At 43.8% G+C, this 21,261-nt stretch overlaps 1 protein-coding gene across 1 annotated transcript in view; it reads left to right on the top strand.

The window, feature by feature from the left end:
* The window catches only part of syne1a (spectrin repeat containing, nuclear envelope 1a), a gene marked incomplete at its 5' end in the record, with an annotated part of 117,391 nt that overhangs the window by 72,106 nt on the left and 24,024 nt on the right, over window positions 1–21,261 (top strand). Inside the window, 33 exons of the mRNA XM_080047663.1 lie at window positions 176–313; window positions 583–768; window positions 1,478–1,600; window positions 1,795–1,977; window positions 3,214–3,357; window positions 5,604–5,834; window positions 9,415–9,555; window positions 10,615–10,728; window positions 11,180–11,341; window positions 11,795–11,989; window positions 12,078–12,251; window positions 14,082–14,273; window positions 14,987–15,118; window positions 15,276–15,376; window positions 15,668–15,818; window positions 16,023–16,151; window positions 16,266–16,439; window positions 16,543–16,758; window positions 16,865–16,966; window positions 17,064–17,183; window positions 17,276–17,476; window positions 17,601–17,774; window positions 17,888–18,019; window positions 18,165–18,361; window positions 18,571–18,703; window positions 18,817–18,999; window positions 19,165–19,314; window positions 19,585–19,761; window positions 19,852–20,007; window positions 20,103–20,258; window positions 20,359–20,529; window positions 20,710–20,843; window positions 20,935–21,139. Of these exons, the coding sequence (XP_079903789.1) occupies window positions 176–313; window positions 583–768; window positions 1,478–1,600; window positions 1,795–1,977; window positions 3,214–3,357; window positions 5,604–5,834; window positions 9,415–9,555; window positions 10,615–10,728; window positions 11,180–11,341; window positions 11,795–11,989; window positions 12,078–12,251; window positions 14,082–14,273; window positions 14,987–15,118; window positions 15,276–15,376; window positions 15,668–15,818; window positions 16,023–16,151; window positions 16,266–16,439; window positions 16,543–16,758; window positions 16,865–16,966; window positions 17,064–17,183; window positions 17,276–17,476; window positions 17,601–17,774; window positions 17,888–18,019; window positions 18,165–18,361; window positions 18,571–18,703; window positions 18,817–18,999; window positions 19,165–19,314; window positions 19,585–19,761; window positions 19,852–20,007; window positions 20,103–20,258; window positions 20,359–20,529; window positions 20,710–20,843; window positions 20,935–21,139 (5,277 nt within the window). The remainder of the gene's footprint in view (window positions 1–175; window positions 314–582; window positions 769–1,477; window positions 1,601–1,794; window positions 1,978–3,213; window positions 3,358–5,603; window positions 5,835–9,414; window positions 9,556–10,614; window positions 10,729–11,179; window positions 11,342–11,794; window positions 11,990–12,077; window positions 12,252–14,081; window positions 14,274–14,986; window positions 15,119–15,275; window positions 15,377–15,667; window positions 15,819–16,022; window positions 16,152–16,265; window positions 16,440–16,542; window positions 16,759–16,864; window positions 16,967–17,063; window positions 17,184–17,275; window positions 17,477–17,600; window positions 17,775–17,887; window positions 18,020–18,164; window positions 18,362–18,570; window positions 18,704–18,816; window positions 19,000–19,164; window positions 19,315–19,584; window positions 19,762–19,851; window positions 20,008–20,102; window positions 20,259–20,358; window positions 20,530–20,709; window positions 20,844–20,934; window positions 21,140–21,261) is intronic.

Raw genomic sequence — 21,261 nt, 5'->3', positions numbered from 1 at the left:
ACCTCTCCAGTTTATCATGAAACAGACTTCTTTAAAGACAAAGTTTAAAACCTAAACTTAAAACCCAGGCATGAATTCATAACACATACATATAGGCTATCTTTTATGGGATTTTTAAAATTTAGATTCTGTCTATTAATTTTTCTGTTCTTGGGTTTTTTTCTCTTGTGAGCAGGCAGAGAGACATGTGGATGAATATCAGGGTATGAAGGCGTTCATCTTGGGCTGGACAGAGAAAGCAGAGGCTCTGGTCACCAGCAATATCACCTGGGGCTCTGCGTCCCAGATGCAGGAGCAAATTCGAGCGCATCAGGTGAGTCCTAATGAGTCACACAGCAGGACTGTCTGGGTCCTCATACTTTATATATTTATCTTATCTCATTAATAAATACGACTATCCCCAGCAATTAACCTTCTAAATCTGAAGACACTCCACAAATGTACAGCTTATTATATTCACGCACTTGTCTAATTTTCAAGGGAGATGTCACATACTGTTTTGGCCGGCTTTAATTAGTGTAATTGCACACAACGTAAAAGGCTCCTCTCTCTGACTGGTAATTTATGTTCTTATGGTGACAGGCATTGCTGCGGGAGTGCCGGGGTCTCCATGGTGACTTGGAGGCCATGGGGGAGAGGGAGGGCTGGCTGGGGGAGGTGCTGCAGACGGAGGGGTGGAACCACCAGGTGAAGCACCTCAGCAGAAACACAGAGGAGCTGCAGCAAACTGCCAAGACTCGCCTCCAGAGTCTGCAGGATGCGGCCAAGGTAAACGCCTTTCACGCTCAGGCAAACGTCAAAGAATCAGACATTGATGATACTTTACCTCAAACTTATCAAGGGGCACTCGGATCAAGTTATCTGCATTAAATATAGCTAATTACATTTATCCAAACATTTTGGTGCACAAAAGGTGAGTCATTTGCAAGCGGGATTGCGACCCAACAGCTCCCCTCTATGGTCATTCCATTGGTATTACACCACTATAATGGCATGTATTGTTTCAGCTTGTGCAGTAGCAATCTGTTACACTAATCTGATTGCTTTACAGATGGTACCCAGATGACAGTCTGTAACTGATTGTGGCTAATGACATTGTGTATTTAGAAATCTGTTTAGAATTCCTCTTGTGGGTTTGGATCTTTTCTTCATCTAGAGTCTAAAGAGAAGACACAGCACAACCTTTATTTGCAGTGATTGGTCATTTAGTTTTAGCTAGGTCAATTAGAGATGTCAGATTAAGTTTATTTTCCTTAAAGAGATACCTGCCTTGTTTAGTTATGGCTCAAAATGAACAAAAAAAACTACTTTACAGCAGCAGATTCCCATCTACAGTATAATAATAATTTGTGAGAGTCCATTTTTTACCTCTTGTGTACAGAGGCTACATTATTTGTATACGACACATACAGTATTAGCTGCTACTTACTCTTGTACGTCACTGATTTGTTTCATCTGCGTGTGTGTGCCTCCTTAGGACATGTTGCGTTTGGAGGCAGAGGTGAAGAACCTCCATGCTGCTGTAGACCAGATCCAGGTCACACTTGCTTCCCCAGACCTCAACAGACTCAGCCTCAGAGAGCAGCTCACACAGAGACAGGTTAACAAGTTCCACATGTGTTTATAATCAACATTTATTCATGATTTTATATATTTGAGATTCAAAAAAGAAATGTCTACAGTTTCAGCATAACACTATGCATTTGTCTACAGGCAGGTTCCTTCAAAGTATTGTACTCACACACCCAAGAACTCCTCCTTACTCCCTAACATCACCCTTCATTCCCTCTGTAGCGTCTGTTGGTGGAGATGGAAGGCTTCAAGCAGCAGGTGGCGGCGGTACAGCAGTGTCAGAGCGCCCTCCGGCTGCCAGAGGAAGTAGTGGCCAGCCTGCCTGTCTGCCGCACTGCTCAGACTCTGCAGCTAGAGGCCAGCCAACTGCAGCATACCACCATCCAGCAGTGCAACATCCTGCAGGTAGAGGGCAGTCCTCACATTGTAAATGCTGTCGCTCAACTGTCACATACAGTATAAGGTTAAAGGAGCTGTAAGCGGAATGGTTCTTTTAGCTAACTTCCTGTCAGTTACTGCAGTTAGCAGTCCCCTCGCTCGTCCCTACGTCACCACATTAATGCACTGCGGTCTTAGAGCAGCAAGTTATCTAGCATCATCTCAGATCTATAAGTGTGATAAAACATGATAAAAACCATTAAAACAGACATTGGGAAGGATTTTTACCTGCTCCGCCATTGTAGGCGCATAAACATTCACCCATGTGTCGCTCTGGCGTGCACCGGCAGTGAGACCATGAGTGAGACGGGTGCGGACGGGTGTCGGTTTGTAGCGTTCTCTCTTATGTTTAGATAAAATTTAGGAATACTACATAAAGTTTAATTGCTTATTACATGCAGAGCAGCTGACTAAGAGATTGGCTTTATAAAACGTGCACATCGTGTAAGTGATTACTGTATGAATAAAGAGTGATTTAACACTTATGTTAATATAAATAAACCGCTTGCTTCACCTTTAACTCTGACAAATGACCTGTTATGATGTTGCCCCATGACTCAAAGCAGTTGAGGTTTACAGCAGGCCATTTGTTTATATGGTTGTACATGATTTGCTGGAATAGCTCTGCTGCAGTGTCCTAACAGGCCTCCTCAGGAATGTCTGTGTTTTCTCTGAGCCCCCATCGGACCAGTAGGATCTTCCAATCCTTTAGTTTTCTTCTTTTAAGCTCATTGTAGTGAAGATTAGGCAAGTGACCTTCCGATGACTGTCTGGGGGACAAATGCCATTTTAACCAAACACACCAGGAATTGAAAAAAAAATTCTGTCTGACCTGATTCAGGGTCATATTCGAGAATGAAAATCATTTTATACATATTTGTAACCTAAAACACATACTATGAATGCTATCACAAACTGTATCATTGCTCAAATATCAGCAGGTCTCACAAGACTTGATAACGAATTTGTATAAAAAAAATTGTATGGTTATCTTTTTCTTATAATTGCCCCAAAAGATAATGCATCTTTACACACTCTGAAATATACATACTGTAAATAGGAACTTACCTTGAACCTCCTGAAAGGGGAAGCAAGATACATTATCCTTTCCTTTCAGGGATCAATAATATATTTCACATTTTATGATCATATCACGAAAGATGCAGCTTGAAACCTGACCTTGTTATGTTTCCTCTTTCCCAGGAGGCCGTGGTGCAGTATGAGCAGTATGAACAGGAAGTGAAGAACCTCCAGAGATTAATAGAGGAGGCTCACCGCATCATTCAGGACCGGCCCGTCGCCACCAGTAACATACAGGAACTTCAGGCTCAAATACACCACCATGAGGTTAGAAAAGACGCACTCTTTGTCTCGCATATATCCATTCATATACAAGGGTATGGACACTTAAGTATCAGATTGACCACATGTTACATTTGAACACAGCAGGGATTGTCTCCCTTCCAGCCCTGAATGGTATCAGTGAATTTTGGCACTGATGTTGGTTGATGAGGTTGTGCTCGCAGTCACCAGTGTAGTTCATGCCAAAGATGTTGTCGGATGGGGTTGAGGTCAGGGCTTTGGGAAGTGTAGTCCCTCCCCAAGAAGCTCAGGAAACCCCTTCTCTACGGGCTGAGCATTGTACCTGCAGGCTTTGTCATGTTCAAACAGGAAAGGGTAACAAATATCATTGTATGCTGTAGCATGAAGATTTCCTTTTGAATTGAAGCCCAGACTAGCCAAGGGGCCCTTGCCTGAACCATGAAAGACCAAAAGTACAGAAGGACATAATAAGAGCTGGATATTGACTGTAGATGTAAATCTTTAACAAACCAGGATAACTGAATGTCAGTGTTATTTTCTTTGTTGTTTCCTTTTAGTCGTCACTTGTCTCACAGGGCTCTGCGTTTGACATTTAAAGCAATTGATACGCTGATGTCTAAAAATAGCTTTTCTCTAATGAGGTCAACTTCTTGTAGCATCAAAGAGCCACGAGCACGAGAGACAAGGGAAGTCTGAGTCATTGAATATTTCTTGTTCAGTACTGGAGCAGTGTAAAACATTGTACAAAGGAGAAGTGGAGTCTGCAAATATATTGTATATCTTAGAGTAGTTGTGGTCAACTCTTACGAATGAGTCACACTGTGTGTTAGTACAGTCCTGGAACCATTATTATATCTTTTTCTGTTTGCTGTCTCTACTAGATATACATTTTTTTCAGGAAGACTTGATAGAGAAGCAAACAAAAGCAAATTAATTGATGTTTCTATCTAACTACCAGAAACCTCAGAGTAATAACTCTTTTACATTGTGTTATCAGAGCAGGGCCATCACATACTGTACAGCAATTACACAGCGTTGCCCAACTCACTCACATTCCTCCTTTATCTGATAGCACATGCAACTATAATCTTTATAGATTCTTGTCCAATGCCATTGACATTGTTAGATGTTTTGTTTTGGTTTTGCCTGCATCATTTAAGCCCTGTGCTTTCCGTGGCAGTTTAACTTTGCTGAGTGGGTGCTTTTTTTTAAGTATATGTTTTGAGTGTGTTTGATCTCCCATGCGGAGAGGGAGACCGAGGGGGAAGGAGGTTGCAGACAGAGAGAGGCAAAGACCTGCAGAGAAACAGATCAGATCTCCCCCGGAGGCAACACATTGTGTTATTACATTTCATCTTTCACTGCGGAGTCTTGGCAGATTGTATCTAATTTCCAAAACTTGACAGGGAATAAATGAACCCAGATACTTCCCTGTTGCTGCAGTCTCTCCGGTGCTGCAGAGTGGCTTGGCATGGCGTAGTGTTTATATCTGAGTGTGATCACTAAGCTAAGCAGAAAGCTGCAACTCCACTGGCCAAGTTAGTCACATGACCTGATTATGGGTGCATTGGCCATCTGCGGGACAGAGGGAGAAGAGGCAGCAGGGGGAGGGAGGAGCTTGAAGAGGAGGAGCTGGATCCCGGCCTGCCGGCTCATACCATAGCTGTAATTTGACACCATCTATGTCATTCTTGGTCCCTTAACACTCCCTCTCTCCTTACGGCTCTCTATTGTTGAGAGGAATCTGCCCCTTAGGATTGGTGAAGGAGGGAAGAAGCAGTCAGAGGAAGGGGGGGGGCGGAGGCAGTGAGATCACTTCCTGTTTTTCCTTGCCATTTGTGTATGTGTACGAGAGGGAGTGTCTGAGGGATTTGAACTATTTCTGCGAGCAGTCTGTGTCTCAACCAAACATCCTGTGTGTTGGCTTCAGCGCTGTTCGCAACAGAGTCACCCGCCTCTGTGCTGCTCTGATTGGCCCAGAGATGTAGAAGAGAGATAGAGAGAAAGAGAGAGAGAGTGAGGCAGTGCTATTCTCTTTCTATGCTTACTCACTGTGGAGCCAAATAGCGAGCGACCGGGGGAAAGAGAAGAGAATGCGTCCACTCCACTTACTCCTCTCGCACCGGTGCCACATTCAACGCTGAACCAACTCAACCAAACCCTCCCCCCTTCTTTTCAGGATCCTATTAAACCAGGAACTATTGATCTTCCATCTCCTGACCCTGGGGGTGGTGGTGTTTTCTTATTTTGGGGGGATTATGTTTTGACAGGAGCTCGCCCAGAAGATCCGTGGCTACCAGGAGCAGATCGCCTCGCTCCACTCCAAGTGCAAGATGCTGACGGTGAAGGCTAAACACGCCACCATGCTGCTGACGGTCAGCGAGGTAGAAGGCCTGTCTGACGGCATGGACGACCTGAGTGATGAGGAGCTGCCAAGCGCCCTGCCACCCGACAACTCTGCCGTCTCCAAGCAGCTTCCAGCACACCCCTCTGTCGTCATGGTGAGTGGCAAAGCCCTTTTTAGGACACCCAGAAAAAGTCACACTTGTACGTACTGTATGGCTTGTATGTTTGGCCCGTGTTTGTGTTTTTGTTTGTTTTTGTTTGTTTGTTTGCATGCCTTGCCTCTAGCCCTTGGCTATTTCTGCCCAGACCACTTGTTCTCAAAGTGGAACCTCAAGTGTCCTTTGGGAGTTTTCTAGGGGGTGTGCACAGTTCTTCACACACTAATATAAATGAGTTTAAAGTTAACCCGAATTAAGGGGTGACGACTATACTGCAGGTTTGATATTGTACTTCCAGGGCAGCATGCAAAGTTGTTTTGTTGTGCAAATTCCAGTAAAATAAATGTAATAACAGTGGGCTGTAGGGCCTCATTTGCAGATACATATTAAGCTTCTTATTTTCCCTACATATCAAGTCTTACTACACTGCTTGTTTCCTCTTGTGCATTACTGTGCTGTGTCACTTGACTTTCTGCTTGGTATTAGCCTAAATCTGTCTGACTCCTACTACAGTATGTTACTGTCATCCTCCGCTCGATTATTCATTAGAAACCGTCTCGCTACCTCTGTGTCTTTCTGATTCAGATATCTTCACTCTGTTACTGCTGTTTGTGGTGTGTTTGCTCTGAGCAGGCCAGGAAACAGGATATAACTGACTGTGTGTGTGTGTGTGTGTGTGTGTGTGTGTGTGTGTGTGTGTGTGTGTGTGTGTGTGTGTGTGTGTGTGTGTGTGTGTGTGTGTGTGTGTGTGTGTGTGTGTGTGTGTGTGTGTAGAGTGTGATACGTTTGTGTGTTCATGGCAGGTTGCTAGGACTGCTGATATCCTTGATTTGTTATTGTTTAACATACTTAGTTTGTTAGCACAGTGCTGCTCAGTGTAGGACCTCTGATTTTCCCACGCGTGCTGGTATTCTGATGCTCTTGCGTTGCATTGCATCATAAAGCCCGGGAAAAAGTCCTCCTCCGAATATAACAAGGTCCTGAGTCAGGCAGCCAAGTTCTGCAATAACTGCCAAGACACAGCCCAGTAGGGTTTGGCTCACATTTCAACTCTGCCTCTCCACTGAAGCATGCAGGCACACAGACGACTGTGCTTCTTCTAGGACAGCTGCTGCTGCTGCTGTATTCTTTTGTCTAGTCACTGTTAGCTACTGTATGTCATGCTTTATCTATGCTTTGTTTAAGTTTAAGCCCGTATCTTCCTGAAGATTTCCCAGGACTTCTTCATACTCTCAGTCTTAGCGTTTCACATACCTTTATTGTTATTTGTAATTTTGCTCATATTCTACATCAAACTGGTTTGGTGTTTTCCTTCTAGATCTTGAAGAAAACAATGTTGTTTGAAAGAAAAGCTATTAGAAAACATTGAAGCTTGTCCTTGTGACATGGATAATGTCTGGATGCTACTTCTAAGTGAAACGTCTCTGTGATGGAAAGGAAATGACTGTGGTTCTGAAACTGCAACTCTACAGTATGAATGAGTGCGTCTGTGGTGTGAGCAGGGGCGTTGCACCAAATTCTGGGCCCCTATACAGGAAGTCCTGATGGGCCCTCTGAGAGGCGGTCTTACAATACAAACATGTAAAAGCTATGTTTCTCTATAGTCCAAAACTTATGAGTGACTGGTCCCTCTCTGAGCCAGATAACAACACAATGTTTCTATTGATGAATGACCAAATCATTACGCGTACTTGAACACAACCCCTGGTCTAATGACTCTTAATAACCATGCACACACAGTGTTTCTCACAGGAATTTGGGAGACTGTGTCGTGGAGCCTGGACCTTCTAGGGGGGTCCGGGGGAATGCTCCCCCGGAAGATTTTTTTTTAAATGTTAAAGTAAAATTCAATCAATCTGGTGCACTTTGAGAAGAAAACTAAGGCTAAATCAACTGTTTCCTATGTAAGCTATTTAGTACTATTTTCTGGAATAATTAATAGACACAGAATGACCAAAAAGCAGAAAGAAGAAATGTACCTGTTTAAAAAATCCAGTCAGCCTCGGGAATTTTTTCCCTTCGTTTGTATTTTTTAATGGCCCAATATAGTCCCCTGATCTTCGTAGCCCGAACAATGTTATTTAAAAAATAACAAAAATGTACTGACGAATGAAAGGCCCCTGATATCCTTTTTTTTCTTCCTAAATAAATTTTTTCTGGGCCTTCAAAGATCAGGGGCCTATATTGAGCCAGTTAAAAAAATAAAAAATACAAAAAATACGTTTTTATTTTTTTTGGTGCAGCCCCCCTCTGCCTTGGGCCCCCCAAGCCTGTCCGCAGTCAGACGGCCCTGAACGTAACTGACCATCGTCAGATGCTCATAATTACCGAGTAGAAGTTGAATGCGTCATAATACAATTCAATGCAGCCTCTGAATGGGCGCATAGGCTACTGGAGCACTGTCTGACAGTAATATGTGTGAAACACATAGTCACTGTAGTAGTAACGTTCAGTTATAGTTACTGTAGGAACCGTTGGTCTACAATGAACTGGCGACTTTTTTTTTCTTTTTTTTTTTAATGAACTGGCGACTTGATCAGAGTGTAGCGCGGCCAGATGACAGCTAACGTAGGATTCAGTCTGCGCCCCGTCAAAGGTAATGTTATCAATGAACAAGTAGTAGGCTAATTGTTTCAGCCTCCCTCTGTAGTTTTACTCTCACCATTCTTAGAAAAAAAGTTTTTGAAGTCCTGGGCCCCTGCTCTGCTGCTCATATCCTACTCCTGGCCTCCTTCTCAACTCTTTTCTGGTGTGCGAACTTGTGCTTTTTTGGGGGCATCCTCGCCCTGCTTGAGTTCGCTCGCGCTCACAATGAGGAAGAACGAACCGCGGGGTGGACCAAACCATTTTTTAAGAAGGGGCTCAGGGGGTTATTGAAATGATTAAAACTAGAATATTGTATGACTTGTGGCTTTGTTTTAATTCGGACTCATTCCTATGATTATATATTAGTTCACTGTATGCATAATCATTTTGTCGTAGATTCTACTGGGGGCTGTGTGGGCCCTAGCTGGCTGTGGGCCCTTATAATCGTCATAACCTTTACCCCCTATACGACGGCCCTGGGTGTGAGCAGTGTCAGTGTGTGCACTTATGTGTAACTCTTAACTTCCCCGGTAACGGCCATTCCTTTCCCCTGATGTATCCTGTAAAAAAACTCCTAGTGGCTCATTCATTGCCAGTGGAATCCAGTGTTTGTGCATTTGCTAGCACAGAGCAATTCTACTGTACAACAACTTGTGTTTTTAATGCATCGCTACGGAAAAAAGCGTTGCAATGTTTGATGACTGAAGCCGTAATGTGATCTAACTGGTCTCCTCTCATCCCTATTTGATTACTCACTATCTCTTTAATCAGCAATGTGCTCACTGCGATCTGCCTAACCTGCGCTCCTCAATTAATTTTATGCTCTCTCTCTCTCTCTCTCTCTCTCTCTCTCTCTCTCTCTTCATTTTTCTCTCTCTGTCTCCTCACTCCTTTGATCTGGGCATTTTTTGTTTGGTCCCCCTACCCTTTTCCTCCACCTGCTTCTTCTGATGTGTGTGTGTTTGGTGTGCTTGGCGTTGTGTGTGGTCAGATGACAGCCGGCCGCTGCCACACGCTCCTCTCCCCCGTGACAGAGGAGTCAGGGGAGGAGGGCACCAACAGCGAGGTCTCCTCTCCCCCTGCCTGCCGCTCCCCCTCCCCAGGGGCTAACGCTGACACTCCTCTTAACCAGGTACTGCCATAAAATAACACCCTGGAGCCCTCCATTAGCATTACCTGACCCGCGCAGCTTCCATACTACCACTGATCGTTTAACATTTAACACCTCAAATTCTCAGTCTAACATCAAAAGAAACCACCTTAACCATGTGCAGCAAAACATTTCCATCTTAAAAGGTCATCATCCCAAATAAGTCGTCTTTACATCTTCTATCGAGAGCAACTGCTAATAATAAGTTGCTGCTGTTTTCCAGAAGCCAATGGTATTGCTGGATACAAGTTTTGATTTCAATGTATTGCAAGGGAGCTTGCGTTGGAACCATGATACCCTGATGTCATGTTGTTGTTGTTTGCATTTGTTTCACTTAATATCACTTTAACTTAAGATTTTTAAAGTAAATATTCAATATGTGAATACATGACCTGTTAAGATGGACATGGTTCGTCTGACTCCCATCCCTTCGCCACCAACATACAACAACCTTCCAATCACCACCACTATCAACACGATGGATGTTTGAGAGAAAAGCTGGCGAGTTGCTGTGCTGCCCCTGCTTTTCCCTGTGTATCCATATTTCTTTTGCAGCTTTACTTTGCTAAAGAAAAATTTGTTTGACGCTTTTTTTTTTTGCAAAAGGAGTTTGCAAAATGTATCTGAGTAGTAGCAGTGAAACAACTGTGCATCTAGGAAAGCAGCTAAGGTTATTGTTGTTTTTTGAGCTATTCTTGTGATATGAAAATAGTACATTTCTGTTCTGTGACCTAAATCATGTGAAGCGTTTAAATTAACCTCATGGGACATCAATCAGAAGTAGAACAGATTTAATGCACCAGTCATACTGTAGCGCTTACTGCTCTTACATTTTGCTCCGAGCCCTTTAGGTGTAAGTATGTGAGCTTGTTGGATCCCTGATTTACCATAAGCCATTTCCCAAAATGTGTCATTTCTTACTCATTGTTGACATCATGTTTGAGAGCATTAGGGCACATCCAAACCAGCACACTCTCTTTAGCTAACACCAGCACAAAGTAAACTATTGAAACATCCACTCACTGTGTTGCTGTGCCACAGGGTCGAGGTGCGCTAAGCCGAGCGCCCCTCCAGGAGCTGTATGACCCGTCTATGGAGAGCAGTGCTGCTAACCTGGATGACCTGCAGAGATCCTGGGAAACACTCAAGAACGTGGTATGTCACAACATCAGCTGCAATAATTGAGATTAATTCACATCTAAAAACACCATTGAATTATGTTCCCATAGGCTACAGCTAGAAAACAACCTAATGGTATCGGAGTCCGTAGAAAACAACAATAGAGACACATTTTCTTTTGAGAGATCCTCATCGCTTACTCCCAGCACAAATCACAAATGGATGGGGATACATTCTGAAGTTTTTGGACATAATTGTGCAGTGAATAATTGTTATCATCACAAATTCATTAATCAGTGTATCTTTCACAGGAGTACAATATTTGGGACTGAAACTGAAACATAATATTAAATAGACTAAAATAAACTAATAAAACCAACGATGGTACAATTTACTTTTTCCTCAGCTCTTCCTCCATAGCTGCCACCTTCAACTTGTCATCATCCCTTTCTTTCTTCCATTTACCATCCCTTCTCTCCTGCCACAGATCAGTGAGAAGCAGAAGAGTCTGTACGAGGCTCTGGAGCGGCAGCAGCATTACCAGGAGTCCCTCCAGTCCATTTCCACTAAGATGGAGTCCATCGAGGGATCGCTCAATGAGAGCCTGGAGCCTAGCAAGAGCCCCGAGAGCCAGATGGCTGCACACCAGGTGAGAGAGCAAAGGGGGGGCAGAGAGGTCTGGAGATATTGGGGAAGTGGGGTTTATGTGTGTGATAAGAGAAAGAGAGAGGAGGAACGGAGTGCAGTAACTATGTTTACTTTGAAAGTAGTCGTACAATGATGAGACTGAAGACATCTCTTGGGGATAAGACAAAGCTGACAAAACATGAGCCCGTTTCCAGAATGATTAATAGAACCAATATTGCGCCAGCCCGTGCAAGGGTTGCACCAACCGCATGGCACCGCTCTCCGTTGCTATGCCAACTTCACATTGGCGGCTGAAAAAGTAAATTTTTTTTTGTAGAGCTAATGTCAGGCAAATGGGAAAACACCCTTTTTTAACTGCTGTCTCTCGTCATCTCCTTGTCCAGTCCCTTCTTCCTATCCTTTAACATTTTCATCTTCTTTTTTATTTACAACTCTCTGATCCCCGTTCACCCAGGCTCTGATGGATGAGATCCTGATGCTGCAGGATGAGATTGGAGAGTTACAGACGTGTTTCGCTGAGGAGCTGGCGGACAGCGACAGTGACGGGGAGCCCGGCGACCAACTGGCTCTCCAGTCCACTCTCACTGTGCTGGGGGAGAGGATGGCCACCATTCGGATGAAGGCTTCTGGGAAACGGCAGCTACTGGAGGTGGGCAGGCAAAAAAAATTCGATGTTTATTTAAATCTCTTAAAGTCGCATACTGTATTTTCTGAATCTAACCTGTGTGTCACTACAGGAGAAGCTAAGTGAACAGCTTGAAGAGCAGCGACAAGAACAGGCGCTGCAGCGTTACCACAGTGAGGCAGAGGAGCTGGACCACTGGTTGCTCAGCACTCGGGCCACTCTGAGCTCTGCACTTCAGCCCCTCAATGAAGACCTGGACATGGAGGAGCAGCTCATTGACTGCCAGGTGAAATTGACATTTCTGCTTTCATCAAAGGCTGGTTCTGAATGGTTGACACACACTGACTGGTTGAGTACAGTATGATTTTGAGCCTGGTTTAATAGGACTTTTCAGGATAACAATACTGCCCATGGTATATTCATTATTTAAAGTCACAGTCAAGGAAAACTTTTCAATTCCTACGACCGCCCTGGGCAATGTTAAGTCTGCATGTTACTGTTTTATAAAGTAGGCTTATCAAATTAAAAAGTGAAGTTTTTTGCTTCTTCACTGTTGCCAAAATCATCCCTATCATTGGATTGATCCCTTGGTATTATATTACTTTTACTATTTTAGTCATGTATAAACTGTTAAAAAATAGGAAATGAACAGAACCCCTCTGAATATGGGACTGTTTTAAAACAGAACCCTGTCTGACCTTGTGTCTCTCTCTCATTACCCTCCTCATCTCCAAACATTCTTCCACCAGCTTAAGTGTTTACCCCCCACTCATCTTGTTTCTATGGTAACATCAGCTTTATCTCTGGGGTAATCAGTATTTGTGGCTAAATGGTACCAGTGGTCACTGATCCACAATACCATGTGTCCTGGTTAAGAATGAATTCAGGTCTTTGAAGTAGAAAATAATATTCCAGTTCCAGTGATCTGGAAATAAATCTAAAACAAAGAAGGTAAATATAAATGTTTAGGGTCATGGGGGTGCTTGACTTGCACTGGAGTATTATTTTAAATTAGTTAGTCAAGGTTACACTGCCTAAAAAACAATAAATATTTGAACATTAATCTGTGATGTCTCATAATTGGCTTGTCAGCAGTAATATTGTTAGTTCTGCTTCTCAGGCAAAGGAAATCAGTGATTAAGTGTGTGTGTCTGCGGAGCTGAGAGACAGTAAGCTGATTATACTGTACGTAGCTCACATATGGCTCCCGTGGAGCTCAGGTCTAAAAGTCCGCTCGATGTGGATCCTTCATCTCCAGGGGGTAAAGAAGTGGCTGCAAGCGTAAATAATTACAGCAATGATAAAGGGTAAAGGCCAGATGTGAGAAATGATATGAGGTTAGAGAGATGAAGCGAGAGGGAAGAAATTAAAGTGGAGCAACTCAGGCGAGAGGGAGCAGTAAAAATCAAGGGATGAGAAGAAGAGGGAGACTTTGAGATTCAAATAAACGCCTGCTGTCTGGTAGCTGTGTTATTTATAGCAACATTTTAAAAGCTTGCAAATGTTATTTGATCATTGGCCAAAACAAAGATGGGGATATTTGTGGCCAGTTGCAATAAAGAGGCTTTCTGTTTAGAGTTTTTCCACCCTCCCCATCTCTGCTGAGGGCCCTTGTGAATGAAGGGGGATACAACCTTAATCCCCCTCTTTTCCACCTCCATACAATTCTACCACTTTTCACACATAGTCTGGACGTGGGAAGGGCGGGTCTCTTCTTCTGTCGTTTCTCTTCTTAAGAAATGTAAGAGCAGAGTGAGTGGGAAATGTTAAAAAGGATTTGAAGGGATACAGAGTAAGCTTGGAAAACAGGGATGAGAATTTAACAAATAATAAGTGAATCTTTAAAATAGTTAAACAGGGTGAGGCAGACACAGTGAGAGTGCTACTGATGGAAGGTTCCATTCATTTAGTTGAGTGGAAGCCTCTGGACCACACATGTTAAGAGCTGGAAACCCTAACATAACTGCTATTTCCTGATGTTCAGGGTGACGACACAAGGAAGATTGTCATTGTGTTCCACACGGCTGACCCATAGCAGGTTACTTCAAGCAGTCAGAATTATGAGATGGTTGCTCAAGATTTTGGGTTGTGTCAACTGTCACTCCCTCCTTTCCAGAACATGCTGTTTGAGATCGAGCAGAAGGTGTCTTGTCTGTCAGAGCTGTCGGTCCACAGCGAGAGCTTGCTGTTAGAGGGTCGGGCAGAGACCAAGGGAGAAGCAGAGCAACTCTCCTTTAAGCTGCGCTCCCTCAAAGACAGCCTGATGGAGCTGCAGCAGATGCTACAGGACAAGCAAGTGGGCATACAGGTGAGATCAGAGGTCATGTGTCTTTTGTTCCCCCTGGACATTCCAATGTATTTTTCCATTTCCCAGCGCCTCCTTTCCATCCTTGCCTCTGTGTCATTTTGGTTGCACTGTGCTGCATTATGTGACACACTGTGTAACAGTATCAATGGTCGTATTGTGTAAATACTAAAGGTCGTGTCATGCTCCTTCATAAAAGTGCACTGTTTTCCACGATGGAACAACAAGAGCCTGTGTGTCTCACAATGGGCCTCATACAGCAGACAAAAGGATGCTACCTCATCACATGCCTACACTAAATGTACTGCATCAGGTGTGTTTCTGATGATGCAACATTTTAGCTTTTTTGCTTTGTGGTTTTTCCCCTTTTGTGAAAAACTATATTCTACTTAAATCTATCAATTTCTACATAAATGTATTTTCCTGAAAAAAAATAAAAAAAATTGCTCTGCCTCCTTCAATTTGCTTTTTGTAAATAATGACATTCATTCATTCTCAAAATCACTCTAAAAAAAGATCTACAACAGCTTATTTATCTACACTAAATGCTAGCAGCAATCTCAATTTGACTGTATATATTTAAGTTTGTCTACTATTTGAACCAAAGTGGTTACCAGGTGCTGTGTTCCCTTTACTGTCTTCACAAACTATACCATCCTTTTCCTCAAAAAGGGATTTTTTTCTTATGTTTTTAAGTCTATCTGTCTTTGTCCCAGGGTTCATTGCAGGAGCAGGAGGACAGTGAGCCGGACTCATCTCTGTCCCAGAGTCCCAATGTCCAGGAATGGCTTTCACAGGCCAGATCCACACGCACGCAGCAGCACCACGACAACCTTCTTCGACAGAGGGTAAGAAGCAAGCTGAACTTTTGCATCGTTTTTTTACTTTGAACAAACCAAATGGCTATTCGAATCCCTTTCATCTAAAAAGTGGATACTTATTTTCTTAAAATCTAACATAACTCCTATATTTTGTGGCCTTAATGCTGTATGGTGAATTTCATAGGAGCTGCAGGAGCAAGTAGCTGAGCAGAGGAGGCTGCTCCAGTCTGTAGCCAGCGTTGGAGAAGAGTTACTCAGCCAACAGACCACACCCAACGGGGACAGGTACTTTCTCCTCCTCCCTCTATTCTTCTCACATGTGTATAACTTTAACAGAATGAACAAACATTTCTCCGTCACACATTAATTCTGCAATGAGGGGATTCTGTGCTTTGAGTTTAGCTGTGATTCTATTATTAATTAAATAATTTTAACAGCTGAGTACACATCAAATTAAATCACATTGGTAAAACAAGATTTATGATAACACACAACCTAGGTTAACTGTTTTGGGTGGCAGGCCGTGTTTTTATTTTAGGTTTACAATGATAACACACACCTCTCTCCCTCCCTCAGTGAGATGTCCATCCCAGGAGGAGTATTGCTGGAGGCTGAGACCTTGTCTCCTTTGGACCAGATGAGACAGCGCTGGGAAAACCTGAATAAAGATCAGAGCACCAAGCTGCAGCTGTCCCTCGGCTCCCTGGAACAGGACCAGCTTAGCCCGGTACACATGCCATATATTGTCAATTTTTTTATCTTCATCATTCAGTTTTGTTTATTCTAAGTTTGATGCGTTTTTTTTAATACATTCTTTTTTTGTATTTAATTTTGATTCTTTGAATTTTCTTCAACCACTACTCTCATGTCATTTCTTACTGTTATGTCTGACTGTGCTTTGTTTCTTACATCTCACACTCTTTTTTTGCAGGTCCTCCACCGATCCCGTCTTTCCAGCCCCAGCGTGGTGTTCAGAGGCGAGTCTTCCAGCCAGGACTCTCACTCTCCTAGAGCTTTATTTGAGGTCTGCAGCCAGACTCTGGAACGAATCACCCAAGAGGTGAAGCACAGATGTTTTACCTTACTTGAATTACTTTTGGTTTCCCAAGAGGATATAACCATTCTTACTGACAGCTTTCAAAGTGAAGTCAATATTCTTTGTTCCTCCTCACAGGTTGCAAGTGGTGACAGTAAACCGGTTACATCGTTAGGGGGGACAATGTTCCAGCAGGACCTGTATGCTGCTGTTTCAGCAGCCTCCTCCTGGTTGGACATTGCTGAGAATCAGCTGCTCTCTGGTCCAGTGCTGCTGTCTGAAGATACAGAGACACAACTGACAAATCTAGAGGTATCAAAGACACTTTTAGTCCAGAGACACTGTTAACAGGTTGTTTTTTATATACACAATAGTTTATCTGTGTTGCTTACCTGAGCTCCTCTGTTCCGTTTAGGGTCTAAATAAACAGCTGAAGGCAATGACCAGGGAGGTGAACCAGTGCAGAGACCTTGTGGGTGGTGCAGCGGGCCGGCTGTGTGGAGGAGAGGAGCGAGCCCTGATTGAGGACACACTGGAGGGCCTGCAGGAGAGGATGGGGCTGCTTGACTCCACCCTGGAACAACACTGTGACAGCATGAGGGACAGGCTGCAGGAGCACTCAACCTTCCAGGTACAATAGCGAGACTGTGGAACCACCAGGCTGATTCTGGTTCAACTATTAAGCATTGCTTTAGTGACTTGATAAGGGTGAACATTGTTTCTGTTGTCCTTGCCAGAATGAACTGAGGATGCTGTTCACAGCTCTGAGTGAAAGTAAACACCAGCTGCTGCAGAAGATGTCTGGAACCGTGGACAGACCTGCATCCAAACAGATAGAGGTATGATTCACAAAATATACAAGATATACAAATCCAACAGCTGCAGTAGCTTCCGAGAAATGATTTCCAATTTGTTATTAACTTGCATCGTTTGTAGACTTTATCAGAGGTGGAGGACAGCTTGAGAGAGTTTGAGCAGAGAGTGACAGAGCTGAAGACCAGAACAGAGGGACTCCAGTCCGACCAAATCTCCAACCAAGAACTTCTCAAACTACAGGTATTATCAAACTCTGTCTGCGCCCCAAGGGGTCATGTCCCCCCAGTACTGTAAGACCTAGTAAGACTGATATGCTAATGTGTTTTTATTAGGATGCATATGAGGAGCTGGTGCTGATGGTGGGCTCCAGACGTAGCAGCCTGAACCACAGCTTGTCTCTCAAGGCTCAGTATGAAGCTGCACTTCACGACCTCACAGACTTGGTGGACACCGCCCAGGACAAGATGGCTGCCGATCAGAAGATGACTGTGGCTTCAGTCATAGAGGTCCAGATGTTACTGGACAAACACAAAGTAAGGAGGCGGGCAGAACAGGGGGAAGCATTTCACTGAGATTCACATGTTCAAGTGTTGTTCATTTAGAGACCAATTTCTTTCTTCTCTAACAGTCAAATGTTTTTGTTTTTCTTAAAAACAGGAGTTTTTCCAGGGCCTGGAGTGCCACATGATCCTCACCCAGACGTTCTACAGCAAAGTGTCTGGTCTGGTGGCGCAGAGGGAAAGCCAGGTCCTGGAGGAGACCATGGCCTTAGCCCACAGTGTGCTGAAACAGGCCCACGGGAGGGGAGTGGAGCTGGAGGGCATCCTAGAGGTGGGACTGAGTGATTCATAAAATCAAATAGGAACAGTACAGTGCAGTTGCATGAAACAACACGTGGAATACAATAACTTAGCCACTTCTCTTCTTTCCCCTCTCTTTGAAAGTCATGGAGCAAGCTTGTTGAAGACTACCAGGCGCTGTGTAGACAGCTGGAGGCTGTGGAGTGTAGCATCCCCACCGTAGGCCTGGTGGAGGAGACAGAGGAAAGACTTGTTGAAAGGATCAACCTCTTCCAGGCAAGGAACTTTCTGCAGACTTAAAACGCATAGAAGCACACATAAATGCATTTGTGCTGTATCAAGATGTCATCTGAATACTTACCTTGACTTCTTGAGTTTGTAATGTATCAAGTATCCGTCTGTTTTCTGGTCTTTCCTCTAGCGTCTGAAGGCCAGCCTGACTCAGCATCAGCCCCAGCTGTACCAAGTCCTGGAAGAGGGCAAGAGGCTTCTCCTGTCTGTTGGCTGTTCTGACTTGGAGAACCAGCTGACCCAGCTGGGAGAACACTGGCTCTCCTCCACCACGAAGGTCAACAAGGAACTGCACCGCCTCGACTCCACGCTAAAACACTGGAGCAGGTCAGGCTCCAAAGATGGTCTAAATGTGTTGTTGTGTTGGCCAGTGTGTCAAGAAATCAAACCTCAAATAAATGATGTGGCTACAGTACGAGAGTCAGCCAAATAGTTTTGGGCTGTTATCTTAATTGTAGACAGGAGGCTGAATATATGAAAACAATTATATTCTAAATAATTCAGAAGATGTCTGAACTAAACTGTATACATTTCAGGTACCAGAGGGAGTCAGCAGAGTTGAGCCACTGGTTGCAGTCAGCTCTGGACCGGCTGGAGTTCTGGACGACCCAGTCAGTGACGGTGCCTCAGGAGCTGGAGACTGTCAGAGACCACCTCTATGCCTTCCTGGTTAGTTTTGTCATCTGCAAAAAAATTACTGTGCACCGATTTCATCTATATTTTTAATGAATGCATATTTAGATTCACCAAATATCGCTCCCGGTCATATTTGTTTCTGATAGGAGTTTTCCAAAGAGGTGGATGCTAAGTCGTCTCAGCGTTCATCTGTGCTAAGCACAGGCAACCAGCTTCTGCGATTGAAAAGAGTAGACACGGCTGGTCTCAGGACAGCACTGGGCCAAATCGACACACAGTGGGCTGAGCTGTTGAGTCGTATTCCTGTGGTACAAGAGAAGCTACACCAGGTCTGACAACAACACCTGTTACACTTTAATCACAACTTTAATCTTTTTGTAAAAATGTCAATTTATAATGTTTAAAGTAATTTCCTATGGGGTTTATTGATAGCATTACCATGACATATGTAATGATACTGTACTATGCTTTTTTATTTTATTCTCATCCCTTAGTTGCAAATGGAGAAGCTGGCATCACTGCATGCTATCACAGAGCTGATGAGTTGGATTTCTCTCATGGAGAACATAATAGATGAAGACCAGGGCAAGATTGTGGGAGCTGTAGGCTCAGATGTGGTCCAGAACTTCTTGCAGAAGTATAAGGTACAAAACAGTAGCTGTATCATTCTGGTCAAGCTGCAAAATAACTTTTCAAAATGTTTATTATTAGCCTTCAGCTCTTTGCCACCCATATTCTTCCTTATCACAGTCTCATCATGTCTCTTTTTTGCAGCAAAATGTTTATTGAATTTTCATTATACAAACACAGACATTGTATTGCATTGTCATACTTTACAGATTTGAACAAGACCCCCCCCCCCCCCCCCCGCCCGCCCCCCCTCTCATCATCGCTTCTCATTTGTATTTTTACAGGGTTTCCGCATAGATCTGACGTGTAAGCAGTTGACTGTGGATTTTGTGAACCAGTCGGTGCTGCAGATCAGCAGTCAGGATGTTGAAGGGAAGCGCAGTGACAAAACAGACTTTGCTGAGAAGCTGGGAGCAATGAACAGACGGTGGCAGATACTGCAGGGGCTAATAGGTGAAAAGGTAATGTCACAGTGTAGTCAGTGACCTGCTGCAATATTTTCTACCTATATTTGTTGTGTCTTACGTTGTTCTGAATTGTGTGTATTTTAGATTCAGATTTTGGAAGGACTTTTGGAAGGTTGGTTGGAGCATGAAAATGGAGTCCAGGCCTTGAAAACCTGGCTCACGTTACAGGAGGAGAAACTGAAGAAGAGACACAGGATAGAGGATGTAGCATCGGTGCAAAATGCACTTAAAGATTGTCAGGTACGAAAGCATACAGCACTGCTATGTATGCCCCACACAGAATTTTGTACAGTCTATATTTCTGAAAACATCTGAAACGTAATCTGTTGTTGCAGGAGTTGGAAGATTTAGTGAAAGAAAAAGAAAAGGATTTAGAGAAAGCAGGGGAGCGAGGAAATGCTCTTATCAAGGAGAAGCAAGGAGCAGCATGTTCTGTGGTCAAAGAGACCCTCAAAGGGCTGAACCAATCGTGGGCTCATTTGGACCACATGGTGAGCACCCTGGATCCCTTAACCCCTCATGGTTGCTGCCTATATTTCCCTGTTGTGCATTAAGACACAAACACGTATTGTCTCCCATTCTTCCCAACAGATAAGTCAGATGAAGGGGAGCTTGCGGTCGGTGCTGGAGCAGTGGACTCTGTACCGGCGAGCTTCAGAGGAGATTAATGGTTACCTGATGGAGGGCAGATACTCCGTGTCCAGGCTGGGCCTTCTTAACGGGTCTCTAGAGGCCGTTCAGCAGCAGGTGGAGAGTCTGAAGGTGAGGGGTCTAGCTTCACTGTTGAATGTCATTGTGAACAGGAACATCTACCTAGTAAAAAAAGATAACTCTAAACCACACCTTATTGACATTTGTGTCTCATAAACAGAATGTATTTTAAGCAAATTTGCAAACCTTAAAGCTGAAAAGGTAACTGTTTGTGGCACATGTATTATTAAGAACCTGCAGGAGGAGATGGATAAACAGGAGAGCAGTCTGAGGAAGTTTGGCTCCGTAACACATCAGCTACTGACTGAGTGCCACCCATCTGTGGCTGAAACACTCAATAGAGCCCTCAGGGAAGTCAACATCAGGTACAAAAAAAAAATGTTTTGTACATCAACATCAACTAGCTTCTGAGTTGAGGTCAGCGTGTGACATTGTGTATCTTCTCCTCTGTCACAGGTGGAACGGTCTACTTGAGCAGATCTCGGATCAGCTGAGGAGCAGCAAAGCCCTGCTGGGACTGTGGCAGAGCTACAAGTCATTGTACGGCCGATGTGTGATGGCAGTTCAGAAACAAGACGAACGTGCTGATCGCCTGCTGAAGAGCGCCACCGACAGGGAGATCACAGACGAGGAGAGCTGTGATTGGATAAAGGACTGCAATGTATGTATTAACGGAACAGTACAACACAGGATTTCAGTATATGCTTTAAACAATTTTAGATTTTGGTTTTTATCTTATCCCTCAGTCTCCTTTCCTTTCTCAGAGTGTGAATAAGCCTCAAA

The sequence above is a fragment of the Ammodytes marinus genome, assembly GCF_949987685.1.
Source record: "Ammodytes marinus genome assembly, chromosome: 19".
In the NCBI taxonomy this organism is placed as follows: domain Eukaryota; kingdom Metazoa; phylum Chordata; class Actinopteri; order Uranoscopiformes; family Ammodytidae; genus Ammodytes; species Ammodytes marinus.
This window is presented reverse-complemented; position numbering and strand designations above follow the sequence as displayed.